The sequence below is a fragment of the Monosiga brevicollis genome, genomic scaffold (assembly GCF_000002865.3).
Source record: "Monosiga brevicollis MX1 MONBRscaffold_11 genomic scaffold, whole genome shotgun sequence".
Classification (NCBI taxonomy): domain Eukaryota; class Choanoflagellata; order Craspedida; family Salpingoecidae; genus Monosiga; species Monosiga brevicollis.
The window spans coordinates 481,602-493,956 of record NW_001865048.1 but is presented as its reverse complement, the minus strand read 5'-3'; the positions used below and the strand labels follow the sequence as shown (position 1 = coordinate 493,956).

Here is a 12,355-nt window from a genome sequence, read left to right as displayed (position 1 = left end):
CTAAGACGACTGTGAAGATGTGCAAACAGTGTTCTCTTGAATGCAGCACACCAAGATGAAGAGAACGAGTACTAAGGCAAGTCGATTAGGCGGATGGTGTGGAACCGCAAAAAGTGGCCACACACGTGTGTGGCTGTCAAACTTACGATCAAACTAGGCAAGGGGTGCTGTACTGGCTGCATGAGGTGTTTGAATCATGGCCTCAATTGCCTCTAAGAGCTCACCCATATCTTGCGACGTGCTATGACACAATGTTTCCAAAGGAAAGGAGTGTGTGAGCAGGCTTCAGCCGCAGGTTTAAGAAAGACAGACGACCCAAACATACCCGTCATGGCGGGGAAAGCGATCGATGGTTCGCCGCGCCAAGGTCATGAGGTCATGAAAGTCGGTCGCTGGTAGTCGCCCCGTCAAGCCGTCCTGGACAAGCAAGGTGGTTGGAACGCAGCAATTCGCTCAGTGGAGAGGGGGAACATAGAAAACAAGCCGTATCTCGAGCAAGGCATAGAGCACTTTGGAGAAGGTGGCGGTCTTATTGCCAAACACAGCAAACTCGGCCACCTACCCGAAGCATGACAAAGACACTGAGGGCATCTTGTACGCATTGGACGGATACATCGCCAAACTCAGTGGCTTCCGTTTGCATGCTAACCAAGCATGGCAGCCAGAGCATGAGAGTACCATGTATGCTGTTCCAAACCTCAACCGGGGCCAGACAGGCGAAAAAGATGTGACTGTTGCCAAAGCAAGGCACAGCTCACGCGCTCACCTAGCCATGAGTGTGGCCATGAGCCGTTGCACTTCGCGTTGCGCCTGCTGTGCAATACCCGCAACGTCTGGCGGTCGAGCTTCATTCTAAAACAAAAAAGCAGGTAGATGAGAGTCAACGCGGCCTCAGAGTCGTGAGAATCAAGTGTGTTCGAAAACAAAGCAACGTACCGCGCCTAACTGTGTGCGCATGAACCAAGCCAAAGCTGGTACCAATTGTTGCAACAGCGTCTCGAGCTAACATTTTCGCAAACAGAGACAACAAGGAGTTGGCTCTGGACGCACAAACATTGGACGCGATCTCAAAGCGAAATTCCAGACCTGGTCGATGATGCCCATGCCCCAACTAATCTTGTCGTTCAAGGCAATCAGAGCCTCCGGTTTCGGACGCTGAGCCAACAAGACTATGAAAACCATTCGGCAGGCGCGTGAGCAAATGGGGGCACACGCCAGGGCGTAGGCCGAGGCACGAGGTGTCTAATCAAGTGCGAGCGCTGGTGCATGCATTTGCTCCAAAATTAAGCTGAGGCAAAGACAATGGAGCATACCTTGCTTCTCATGCACATGACTGGTGACGCGACCACACATGTAATCGAGTGCCTGCGCATACTTGATGCTCAAGCTCTATAAAGATGGCACACCACAGAGTGTTTAGGCCACACCCGGCAAACACGAGGTGAGCATAATACCATCCAGGCAAAAAGTATCAAACAGGTTAAGGACGTACCAGCGTCAACAAGTCGACCGTGAGCTGCGAGGACATTGGTATGCTTGCATGGCGAGGATACAACTGCCGATAGACGTAGTCCCTAAATCGACCAGCAAAGCAAGAGTCCAAGACGTGAGGGCTGCTCGCACGCGCTTGGAAAAGGGGAACGTAAGCAGAGCGACAAGTTCTTGGCACGTACTGCGCCACCAATGCTGGTTGACCCGCCAACAGCGTTGTGGCCAGATCTGCTGCCACCATGCTACAGCTGCTCAGATGAAAGCTGCCAAGCACAAGGGGCACAAACCGTAAAGCGAGCCATCAGGACCTTGTTTGCATGTCGTGAGGCCATGAAGCAGCAAATCACGGCAATCTACCAGACCTGATTGCTTGAGGATCAGAGGTGAGTGGCTGGGCCGGGAAGAGGATGGCTTGCTGCAAAAGGCTCTGACTGACACTCTCGCCAACCACAATGACGTCCGTCGCGGAAGCAGACATGTCCATGGTGCGGCTGACGACAAGCTTGCGCAAGGGACTGCCACGTGCAACGGGTTCGGCCAGATCGCCGCCGTGGGCTAGGCTGGTCTCGTCGTCCACGGATGCTGTCTCCTCAAACACATCGTCGGCGTGATGTCTTGTCACGGGCTGAGTGGAACCGCCAAAGACGAAGGTTTGGCAACCATGGGGCCAATCAAGCGCATGACGATGAACAAGTAGGGCAAAGCGGCAATATGCAGGTGAGAATGGTTTTCGGGACCAGGCAGCCTGTATAATGAGTTTCAAGTTCCGGGCAGCCCAGACTTGCAGCAAACGTACCATAATGTCTTCAGGCCCGACGGTGATGTCATGTAGCTGAGGACGAGTGAAGGAGACTGCGAGCCGAGCACACAGGATTGAGCGCGACCCTGTGCCTGAGGCTGTCTGTTGAAGATGAGAATAGATCGTACCACGATAGAGGTTCTGAGCTGCCGTGACAGCCACCACAACGCCAGGCGAGAGAATGCCCTTGCTCAGCGGGTGCCGTGCTACAACAGGACAGAAGCACAAGCGCAGCCACATCCCCGCCGATCAGTGGACACAGATGGATGGTCTGGCCACAGAAGACGGAATCAGGTTGGAGAGAGCCTGCAACACACCAATCACTTGATCTCCGACACAGAATAAGGAAGGCATCTGTGGATTATCGTGCATACTCTCTGCCGCCCAGAAGTGCACGCAAAAGGGTGAGGCAGACCATGGTGCAACGACTCGGGCTGGCTAGCGCCCTTCAGCCCACGCCAACGCCAACGCCATACCAAGAAGGGTAGACTTGGACTGGCTCATATCTTGCCGTTGTTGTTGCACAAAGTGGGCACTGAAACGGCGAGGGCGGCCCAGTTGGCGCTTCACGGCAAACCATTCAAAATGTCGCATTTGCTTCAGCTAAAACATGTGTACCCGGATGGGCATTTCAGAGCATCGACCAGAATGGAGGGAACGTCAGTATATGACTTGAAAATTGACCTGTCCAGGCCACGCCCATTGTACATTATGAAACCCCCCAACGTGGAACGCTTCGGCTTGCCTGTACAAGGTTGGGAAAATGCTGGCCAAGGACGTCTTCAAAGCTATGCTCCTTCTTCAAGAGGGATCTGAAAAATGGTTGACACGCCATGAGTACGGCAGCCATGGTGTAACAAGAGACGCCCTGAACCAGTTGACAAGGAACGCACGCGTCCAAGGGTGGATAGAAAAACTCGTAGAGCGCCCAGCGTAGGAATGGACGATTGCGTAGGGCCGTCTCCAGACTGCGACCAAGAGCCGCTTGATGCTGGCGTTGGAGAGTGGGATGAGCGCCGATAAGTGTAAAGCACCGTAGCAAATCACAAGGGCACATGTCGTCATCATCCGGCACCTACTTGAGCCAGGGTAGAGGAGAGCACCATGCCCTCATGGGGCAAGGTGCCGCCCGCAGCATCTGACGCCAAAGACCAAGTGCAAGCGCAGAGTGAACCAAAAAAAACCAAGCGAGATGGAGCATTCTGGGTGAATTTAAGGCAAGATCCCACCTGCACCCTCGGAGGGATCGGAAGCTCGGTAAGTCGGGGGCACGCGAGCTCGGAGGATGCCCGGTCGGTCCGGGCTGTTGCCGGCGTAGGCGTCTTCGATCAGTGCATTGACATCGGGCAGAAACCCGTAACCATCCTCATCCTCGTCATCTTCGGGCAGGGGAACAACTCCATGCGGAGGGAAAAGCTGCTTCTTGCGAAGCTTTGCTCTGCAGACAGTGAACAATGGGTGCGCAGTTGAGTTTTGCGTGAGCTGGAAAGGCGCGCAGAGATAGCGGTTCCTATTGCACATGACGAACCTTTTGGGACTGCGTGTGGCCGAGTCGGGCGACTGCAGATATTGGGCAAAACCCACATCCTACCCGGTACATGGGAATGATGAGACGACTGAGGTGAGTTTAATGGAGCAGCAGCAGCAGCGCAAGCGCCATCGACGCCAGGCCGTCGCCTCTGGATCACTTGGTGGCGCGTCAGACTTGCTCGGCCGTTCCTACCTGAAGGAGACGGCTGACGGAGGGCGGGGCGCTTCCAGCGGCCTGCTGCGCCAGCGTGGGTGGGGGCACGCCCACGGGAGACTCTGGCGACGCTGCGCGCTTGGCCGCTGCACGCTTCTTGCGGGGTGGCATGCTACCGAGGTTGGCTACGCGCGTGACCGGTTTCCAGAGCCAGTCACCACCTCTGTCAGACAGCAGCAAGGGCACCTTTCGCTCCCGAATACTCTCATCAAACCCTCTTCTTGTCAATCAAATTGCTCTCAGTACCCACCTCTTTCGGAAGGAAGCTATTTGAACCGCAATCCGCACCGCCAATCGCATCCAGTGACACGGTGCGTGTACCGGTCTGGATGTGTGTGTGTGTCTGCGATGAGAGAGAGAGAGAGAGAGAGAGAGAGAGAGAGAGAGAGAGAGAGAGAGAGAGAGAGAGAGAGAGAGAGAGAGAGAGAGAGAGAGAGAGAGAGAGAGAGAGAGAGCTCACATTCAAACTGTTGGCGGCAGAACCAACGGTTCTTGATCTTTAAATAGAATGGTTCGGTCGTCTATTATTAGGGATGGCCTTGTTGGGCCTTGGTAACTGCGTATGGCAGCCGGGTCGGGTCGCGAGCTCACTTGATCAGTCGATGCCCCTGCTGAGGCAGTCTGATATCGGTTGGCTCACATGTTAATCCTGATTTGGTTCTTTAGTCTGTATCCTGCTGCCTCTCTGCTGCTGGCTCTGCTGCCCGGCATCCACGATTCCTACATGCGATTCAAACAACACCCCAATCCTACGACCCGTCATACCAAGAAGCGCCCGCGCTGGAACTGGCTGCCCTCCCACCCAACCCCTCGACCCCAGGACACGTCTTTTCTCTCCGCCTCTCCCTCAGCCTCTTCCTCAGCCTCTCCCTCCGCCTCTCTCCGATTCACACTCTCGCTCGTCCTCTCTCGTGCCCGCATCCCCGCATCCCCCTTCCGCCCCCCACACACACCATCACATTGCCAACGACAGAACGTCAAAACTCACAACACCCACCAACAATAAACTCGCTTTTCAACTACATTTTCCACCACTACCAACATTAATACATCTACTCAAAGCTCGAACCAACCAACATTAACCCAGAGGAGCGCCAAAAAAAAAACAAAAAAGACAAAAGGCGCTGGTCCCCGCGCGCGCTCTCTCTCTCTCTCGCTCTCTCTCGCTCTCTCTCTCTCTCTCTCGCTCTCTCTCATCTCAGAGTGTTCATTCGTCGCGGTGATCGTGCCGTGGAGAATGGTGATGGTGGTCGCAGCTGGATACGGGCTTGCAGAAGACGTGACCAATCACCTCCACGCACGCGCACGTCGCACTGCGCACTGTTGACGTCGTCTGCACCTGCCCTGCCGAGTACATCAACACACACGGCACCATGATTGAGACGACCCAGACCATCCCATCGTACGTTCAACTTCGTTTCTCGCGTGTGGCTCTTCTCTGGCTCTTGCCTCATCGTGCTCATCGTGCACGTATGCGCCTGTGGCATGGCAACAGGGCTCGGCGAAATAGTCAAGCTCATCGCGCCTCTGTCGACGCCACAAAGGTGCGCCCTTTTTTCCATGCCACCGCCCACCAATCATCGCGCTCTGACCCAACCTGACCCGCCACGGCTTGATTGCGCTAACAACAGCTGCCCACGCTTGGAGGCAGCCGCCGTGGTAGTGCCCGCATCAGGTACACATCGCGCAACTCTGGCCACCACCTGAGCCATGGCCATCGTCTCACCACTCGATGACCTCGTATCATAGCTCTCGCTTGGACTCACAAACCTCTTCCAACAACACGACCATTCCAGAACCGTTTTCCGTCTCTGAGGTTTGTCGCACCGACCGATGAAGCCGGGCTCGGGCTCGACGATCCTGGCTGTGCTAAATCACCACCAGGTTTTTGGAAGCTGAACCTCGAGAGCCGACCGTTTTGTCTGGCGTTCTCGTCTCACCCATACCCTTAATGCTTCATCACCCTTGTGACCGTAGCGTCGCTTGTCCTACCGCGAGCAACAAATGGTGGACGACGCCCGACGGGCACGACGTCGGCGAGAGCAGACAGACGAACTCTGGCGCATGTCTGTGCGTCTGGAGCGTGAGCTGCAGCAGGCGCGCGAAGAGCGTGAGCGTCGCCGCGAGACGGCGGTTTTTCGACGCGTGAGTCAGCAAGCCGAGCTGGAGCGTCATAATGAATTTGAGGCCGTTCAGTCCGCCATTCAGCAGCGCCGACGCGATTCGTTGCGCCGAAGAACCGAGGCAGCGCAAGCTCGCCGTGAAGAGGAGGAGCGTCTTCGTTCCGAGCGCCATGCGCATGAAGCAGAGTTGCAGGCAGTCATGGAGCAGCAAGAGGCAGAGGAGAAGGCTCGTGTGCGTGAAAATAAACGCAAGGCACAGCTTGAGGCCGAGGAACGCGCGGCCAAGGAAGCTGAGCGCAGAAAGGCACACGACGAACGACTCGCACAGGAACGGGAAGCTGCCCGCCTCGATATTGAGCGAGCCAAGGCCCGGCGTGCGCGTGAGGCGCGCCGCCTGGCTGCCCAGCAGAAAGAAGCCAAGTACGAAGCCGCACGAAACAAAGAAGCCCGTCGTCAGGAACTAGCCGAGAAGGCTCGCCAGCGCCGTCAAGAAGACCGTGCCATTCGAGCCCAGAACAAGGATCTTTTGGCTGAAACAGAGCGGGCGGAGGAAGAGGAGCGTCGTCGTCGCCAGGAACTGGCAGCTAAAGACCGACGAGAGCGCTTGGCAGCGCAGAAACGCATTGAGGCTGAAAAGCAACAAAAGATGGAGTTTGAACGCCAGCGTCAACAAGAGGCCGCTGAGGCTCGACGCGCAGAGGAGGCGCGACGCCGGGCGGAAGAGAAGCAGCGCAAGGTCGAGCGCGCCCAGGAACAGGCACGCAAGGAACAACTTCGCAAAGCCTACCTCGCCAAGCAGCAAGAGCTCGCACGACAGCAGCGAGAGCAGGAAGAGCGTCAGCGACGTGAGGCGGAGCTGCGTCGCAAGAAGATGGATGAACGTGAACGACAGGCAGCAGAGGACGAAGCCGAACGCAAACTGGCCGAAGCCAAGGCCGCCCTGCAGCGTAAAATTCGATGGCTACAAAAATACGGCTAGGGCCTGGACGACCCGTCATGCTCTGAGCATCGCCTGTAGCCAGGTCCAAGGGTGCTTGGGGCCCTGGTTTTTTTTTTTTGACCCCTTCGATGTATATGTGCGTTCGTGCGTGCATTTGGACTTATTCTGACCGTTTCTGACCGTGTGTGGTACGCACTTCCCCCTCTTCGGCTCGTGGCCGTCTTGCGCGGAATATGGGGGTTACTCCCGGTGCGAGCCTCTTGCTTGCTTTTCAAATTCGATTGCAAATCAACCATTATAGTCCTACGCACGAATCATCATCGTAGCTGGGCCGACGATGACTGCCTGGTTTTTAGCCCTTTGATTGGTCGGGAAGCACCAGCAGAACACCAAGAGTGCACCGGCAGCCCGCGCGTGGGATGCACCGAGTTGGCGCGCACGCTACGCCCTCCTGGCTTCACGGGCTACGAGCGAGCCAAGTGACATGCCCTCCTTGTCAAGTAGTGCGGCAACGCTCCATTGAAAAAGCACCAGGCGAGCTTTATCAGGGGGCATTCCCTGATTGAAATTCGAAAGAAAATAATATCGAAAAATTAAGCAAAATAGACCAAAAACTTTGACCACAAACAAAAACAAAAGGGTTGGTTCAATTATCTGGGAGGGAAGCAATTTATCGAAGGGCCAAGCTATGCACGAGTGTCAGTTTGTGCAGGCGGACCAAAATCAACGCGAGGGATCAAGGGTTGTTTGTCCACTCGCAGTTCACGTGCAGTCGTTGGAACCGCCGGGGTCAGGCACTGTAAGTCTTGCTCATCGCACCCCAAGCGATGGATGAGCGCCAAGCTCAGGGCCGGTGTCACCGGATACAACAGCGCGGCCGTCACGCGCAGGCTTTCAAAGGCCCCACCCAAGAGGCTTTTCAAGGTGGCCTGCGCAGCTACAACCGACAACGAACGCACGTGTCAGCAACGAAACCGTTGTGCCAAGCCCGGAACAATGTCGCCGGAGGAGCCCCTCGGTGCGAGCTGTCGCTACCCACGAACACACGAACCTGGAGAGTCGTCTCGCGCCAGCTTCCATGGCTCAAGCTCATTGATGAGGGCGTTACAGCGACGTGCGAGCGGTAGCAGGGCTTCAATGCCAGCACCAAAGTCATGTCGATCATAGCACGCGCGTACCTCCTCTGCAAGCGTGAAAGGCAACAAATACACAACGCGTAAGATGACGAGTCGCAGTGCTACAAGGAGGCACACCAGTTGGAGGAGAACGACGGAAACAACACCATACCAGCAACACTGGAACCCAACGTGATGAGTTCCTGACAAGGGGAAGGGGGGGGAGCGTCATCCACGGACAGGCCCGGAAACTCCAAAGCCGAGTTCACACGTTGATTGCTGATGCGAGACAGCAGGTTGCCAACGGTGTCGGCCAGCTCCTTGGTGACGGCGTTGAGTCGCCGGTAGCTGAAATCTGTCACCCATGCCATGACGGTGAATAAAATACAAGAAGGATTCGCGAGCTCGAAGGAGTCAAAAGGGGGCATGTTACAAAGCCCGCAAACGAACCGCCATCGGTGTCCAAGCGCGATTCCTTGAGCAGATAATAGCGAACCAAGTCAGGCACGCCATCGGCTTGATCCAGCAACTGCACAGGGTCAACCACGTTCCCAAGACTCTTGGACATCTGCAATGGAGCCATGTTTGGCGCCAAAAACAACCAAAAACCGGATCCAGAGCCACAATGGCATGAATGGGCAGGGCAGTAGGCTGCAAGGCAGGACACACAAGTGGGGGACGCAGGGAATACTGGGAATACCGATCCACGGTTAACAGTATGGCTATGCTCGCACCTTACGGCCATCCATGGTCCAGTGCCCATGCACAAGGACCTGCTGCGGTAGCTCCAACCCGGCCGCCAGCAAGAATGCGGGCCAGTATACGCAGTGAAATCTACTCAGTGAGCATTAATCAAGGCATAAAAAAGGTCACACCCGTCCGCCCGGTCCGCCAGGTCGCACAAAATGGCTCCTTCCGGGTGTGGTGCCACATACTTGACAATGTCCTTGCCAATAACGTGGAGCATCGGGTGCGTCGGCGCTCCTTGTGTCGGAAAGCCTTGGGCCGTCAAGTAGTTGGTTAGCGCATCGACCCAGACATAGATCTGCGTATCGCGTGGGGATGCACAGGCACCATCCATCAAGGCGACGCCACTGCAATCTCCGTCGGGCGCGCAGACGCAGGCAGCGCTCACTATACCGTCTGCTCTGGATCGTGGGGGACGGGTATGCCCCACTGAAGCTTGCGTCGTGGTCGTGAGATGCTCAGGTCTGGCAGTTTACTGTCCAACATGTTGAGAATCTCGGCTTTGCGATTGGGCGGCCAAATCACTGCATACAGTGGCACGGCCACAACAACCAACAAAGGCGCAGCCCCCGCCCCACAAAAGAACATGCATCAAAAAATAGAAAAACAAAAAGAAAACAGACGTCGAGTTGAGTGAGGTGGAACATGGGAGGCAAACCAGTGCAACTCTGGTCCGGTTCAGGTCGAGTACGTTTACCGTTGCTCGTCTCGACCCAACGACGAACGTCAGGCACAAGCGCCCCCAGCTTGAACATGTAGTTCTCCTCCTCCACCAGCTCCACTGGATGACCCGACTCACTTGAAACCTGGTACGGCAAGCCAGCGGAGATGAGCGCGCGAAACTAAAACTCTGTCTTCAGGCTTGGCCTGCCACTCGTGTCTTCAAGTGTACGCCCGCCCACGAGTGACAAGATGGTCACACACCTTGACAAGAGTGCCATCAGGTCCGATTCGGTCCTCAATTTGTGTTGACGTCAGATAGGCTTCATCAGATCGGCAGTACCAGCCGGCATAGGAGCCCTTGTAAATGTACCCACGTTCCAGCATTCGCTCCTGCCAAGCAAACAAGCAGAAAATATAAAAGGGGAAAGAAGGCGTGAGGGTTCAATCAGCGACGGAGTGCGGTATTTGTTTTGACCCCTCTCACCCAAATATGCGCAACGGCCCGATGGTGCTCTCGGTTGGTGGTGCGCATAAAAGCAGTGTTGCTAATGTTGGCTCGGGCAAAGAGCGACTGGAAGAGCCCTGACGTTTCGTCGCAAAAAGCTTGAACCTCCTGTCCCGCACGTTGGGCAGCCTCGAGTACCTGAGACAACGGTGCAGCTTATCCCTGTTAGAGAGTCTGTAAATAACGCGTTCAAAGCAGCGTCTACATGCACCCGCAGGCAGTCTGTCAAGATGCTCAAGCAAGTGTGTTTGATACTACATACCTTGGCCCCATGTTCATCCGTGCCGGTGGAAAAAAGCACCTCGGGCGCAGCTTGGCCATTTTGGACCCAGTGCTGCTGGCCATGCCAGCGCGCGATAGCATCCGTCAAGACCGTGCTGTACAAGTGACCTATGTGCGGCCCTGTGCGAGGGTGCCAGCCAACACCACCAAAGCAGACACGACAAGCCAGCATCAGCTGCGCAATACCGATCATGGGGTGGGGGTGCCCTTGCCACTGAATCAAATCGTACGTGCATTGACGTAGAAAATTGGGGTAGACACGGCAAGGCTGGAGAGTGATCGCCAAGATCCTGTGCTCATCACAGCCGTTGCCAGTGACCTCGGCGCCACCACCGCTTGCCGAAGCGCCATCCCTGCCATGATGGATATTAAACTCGCAACACACACAAACACACACACACACACAAAAAAAAAAAAGAAATTATTGCTTTTGACAACAAACTCACACAATTTCGTGTTTGAGACCACGTGCAATGGTGGGAAGGTTGTGCTGCCTGCCCGTCTCCAAGTCAAGGGGGCTGGGCCTGTGTTCTCGACAGTGGTGTGTGCATACACAGGCGGGGGGAAGAAAGGAGAGGCGTTCTGATGAAATAAGGCAGTCAGGGCTGAATTTCGACATCAAACCGCCATGAAGCATCAATTACAGCCGAGAGGGCATACAGAACAAGCGCCACATCCCCAGGCGAAAGGGCGGTGGAATGACTCGCGTAAATTCTTAACAAAAGAGCATAGGCTAGGGCTGATCGTTGCAATATGCAAGTAAACGAATGGCAAGGCACCAGGGGAGCCGAACACATAGGCGAGGGTCTGCTCACGACCTTCCTTGATGAGCAGGCAGAGTTGCGTTGCTCCAGTCAATGAAAACACGCCCACGAGCCCAAATGGGCACACGTAAGCGGCATCACTCAGCCATTCAAGGTACAAAAGCGGGTAACTGTTAGAAGCACATGACCTCGGCAAGGACTATAACAAGGCCAATGCTGCAAGGTGGCGAATGCTCTTTGAGGGTTTAGACCCGAAGACCGGCTCACTCGAGCTCGGGCCCCAAAGCAAAGCAAAATAAAATCCCGGAGCCAAAGCGGGCGACTCAGCAGTCACCCGCAGCAACATGCTCAGAGAATGGCTGGGTTGGCATGCTTAGAAAGCGAAATGAGGGCCCGAGCGCCATCATCATCCTCTTCGCCGCTAGTGATGGGACTAGTGCCCGAACCGCTGCCGACAGTGGCTCGTTGTGAGGTTCCGATGCTAGTTGGTTCTTCGTCTGAAGTTCCAACGTCCGTCAGCGACATGGAGCGGCGAGCACTTTGGCCTTCGCGCAGCGGGCCTTCATCGTCGTCGTCCTCCTCATCCGCATCATCATCGTCATCGACATCGTCATCGTCGTCAATGTCATCGTCGTCATCTTCCTCTTCCTCATCGGCATCTTCGCCAGCTTCGTCAACGTCGCTCGACATGGCCTTGGACAACGTGGTGCGGTCCTTGGAGCGGGAGGTATCATCATTCGTGACCATCTGGGAGGGAGATGGGTTGGTGGACGGTGCAATCACGGGTTCATCGGGCTCGGGCACCTCGTTGGGCTCGTTGTCGGTGTGGGGCTCCGACTGCGTGCTCTCTGAAGGTGGACTATGAATTTCCGAGGGTTCAACTCGTAGCGAGGTGACGGGCGAGTTGGATTTCATTCCGTCTGAGGGAGCTCGGGGTTGTCGCGGGGGCGAGCTGTTGTGTGGCCGCACTTGAGTGGGCTTGGTGAAGACGCTCCGCGACGCTTGCAAATTGGCGTGGTCATCAGACGATGCCTTGCGCGAGGCCCGGGCAGAGGCCATCGGCATGGACGGTGGTCGTGATTGATCATGTGAACTGACAGGAAAGAACATGGAAGGGGGCGTTGGCATCATGTACGCCCATGGTGGTAAGATACCTACACATGTTAAAAAATGAGATGTGGC

General features: G+C 55.7%; 5 protein-coding genes across 5 annotated transcripts in view; 2 read left to right on the top strand and 3 right to left on the bottom strand.

Annotated features, from left to right (window-relative positions):
* Positions 1-453: 453 nt before the first annotated feature.
* On the bottom strand, positions 454-4,955 carry MONBRDRAFT_25713 (uncharacterized protein; the record flags this gene model as incomplete). The annotated part of the gene is made up of 22 exons (XM_001746014.1): positions 454-558; positions 599-644; positions 767-852; positions 937-1,002; positions 1,087-1,169; positions 1,314-1,389; positions 1,493-1,574; positions 1,674-1,754; positions 1,854-2,236; positions 2,288-2,343; positions 2,419-2,496; positions 2,608-2,667; positions 2,767-2,893; positions 3,042-3,102; positions 3,184-3,365; positions 3,394-3,428; positions 3,520-3,728; positions 3,819-3,877; positions 4,014-4,159; positions 4,356-4,531; positions 4,675-4,754; positions 4,800-4,955. The coding sequence occupies 22 exons, from the start codon at positions 4,953-4,955 to the stop codon at positions 454-456; spliced, it is 2,433 nt and encodes an 810-aa protein (XP_001746066.1).
* A 452-nt stretch (positions 4,956-5,407) lies between these two features.
* Positions 5,408-7,136, top strand: MONBRDRAFT_25712 (uncharacterized protein; the record flags this gene model as incomplete). The annotated part of the gene is made up of 5 exons (XM_001746161.1): positions 5,408-5,436; positions 5,530-5,578; positions 5,666-5,709; positions 5,784-5,850; positions 6,012-7,136. 5 exons carry the CDS (start codon positions 5,408-5,410, stop codon positions 7,134-7,136), a joined length of 1,314 nt encoding a protein of 437 aa, XP_001746213.1.
* Positions 7,137-7,783: 647 nt separating this feature from the next.
* On the bottom strand, positions 7,784-10,006 carry MONBRDRAFT_25711 (uncharacterized protein; the record flags this gene model as incomplete). The annotated part of the gene is made up of 10 exons (XM_001746013.1): positions 7,784-8,034; positions 8,149-8,280; positions 8,385-8,567; positions 8,663-8,780; positions 8,822-8,902; positions 8,947-9,046; positions 9,148-9,257; positions 9,353-9,483; positions 9,657-9,765; positions 9,884-10,006. The coding sequence occupies 10 exons, from the start codon at positions 10,004-10,006 to the stop codon at positions 7,784-7,786; spliced, it is 1,338 nt and encodes a 445-aa protein (XP_001746065.1).
* Positions 10,007-10,332: 326 nt separating this feature from the next.
* MONBRDRAFT_25710 (uncharacterized protein) lies at positions 10,333-10,771 on the top strand (the record flags this gene model as incomplete). The annotated part of the gene is made up of 2 exons (XM_001746160.1): positions 10,333-10,635; positions 10,667-10,771. The coding sequence occupies 2 exons, from the start codon at positions 10,333-10,335 to the stop codon at positions 10,769-10,771; spliced, it is 408 nt and encodes a 135-aa protein (XP_001746212.1).
* Positions 10,772-11,521: 750 nt separating this feature from the next.
* MONBRDRAFT_8492 (uncharacterized protein) overlaps positions 11,522-12,355 on the bottom strand; it is a gene marked incomplete at both ends in the record, with an annotated part of 5,972 nt that continues 5,138 nt past the window's right edge. Inside the window, one exon of the mRNA XM_001746012.1 lies at positions 11,522-12,266. Within this exon, the coding sequence (XP_001746064.1) occupies positions 11,522-12,266 (745 nt within the window). The remainder of the gene's footprint in view (positions 12,267-12,355) is intronic.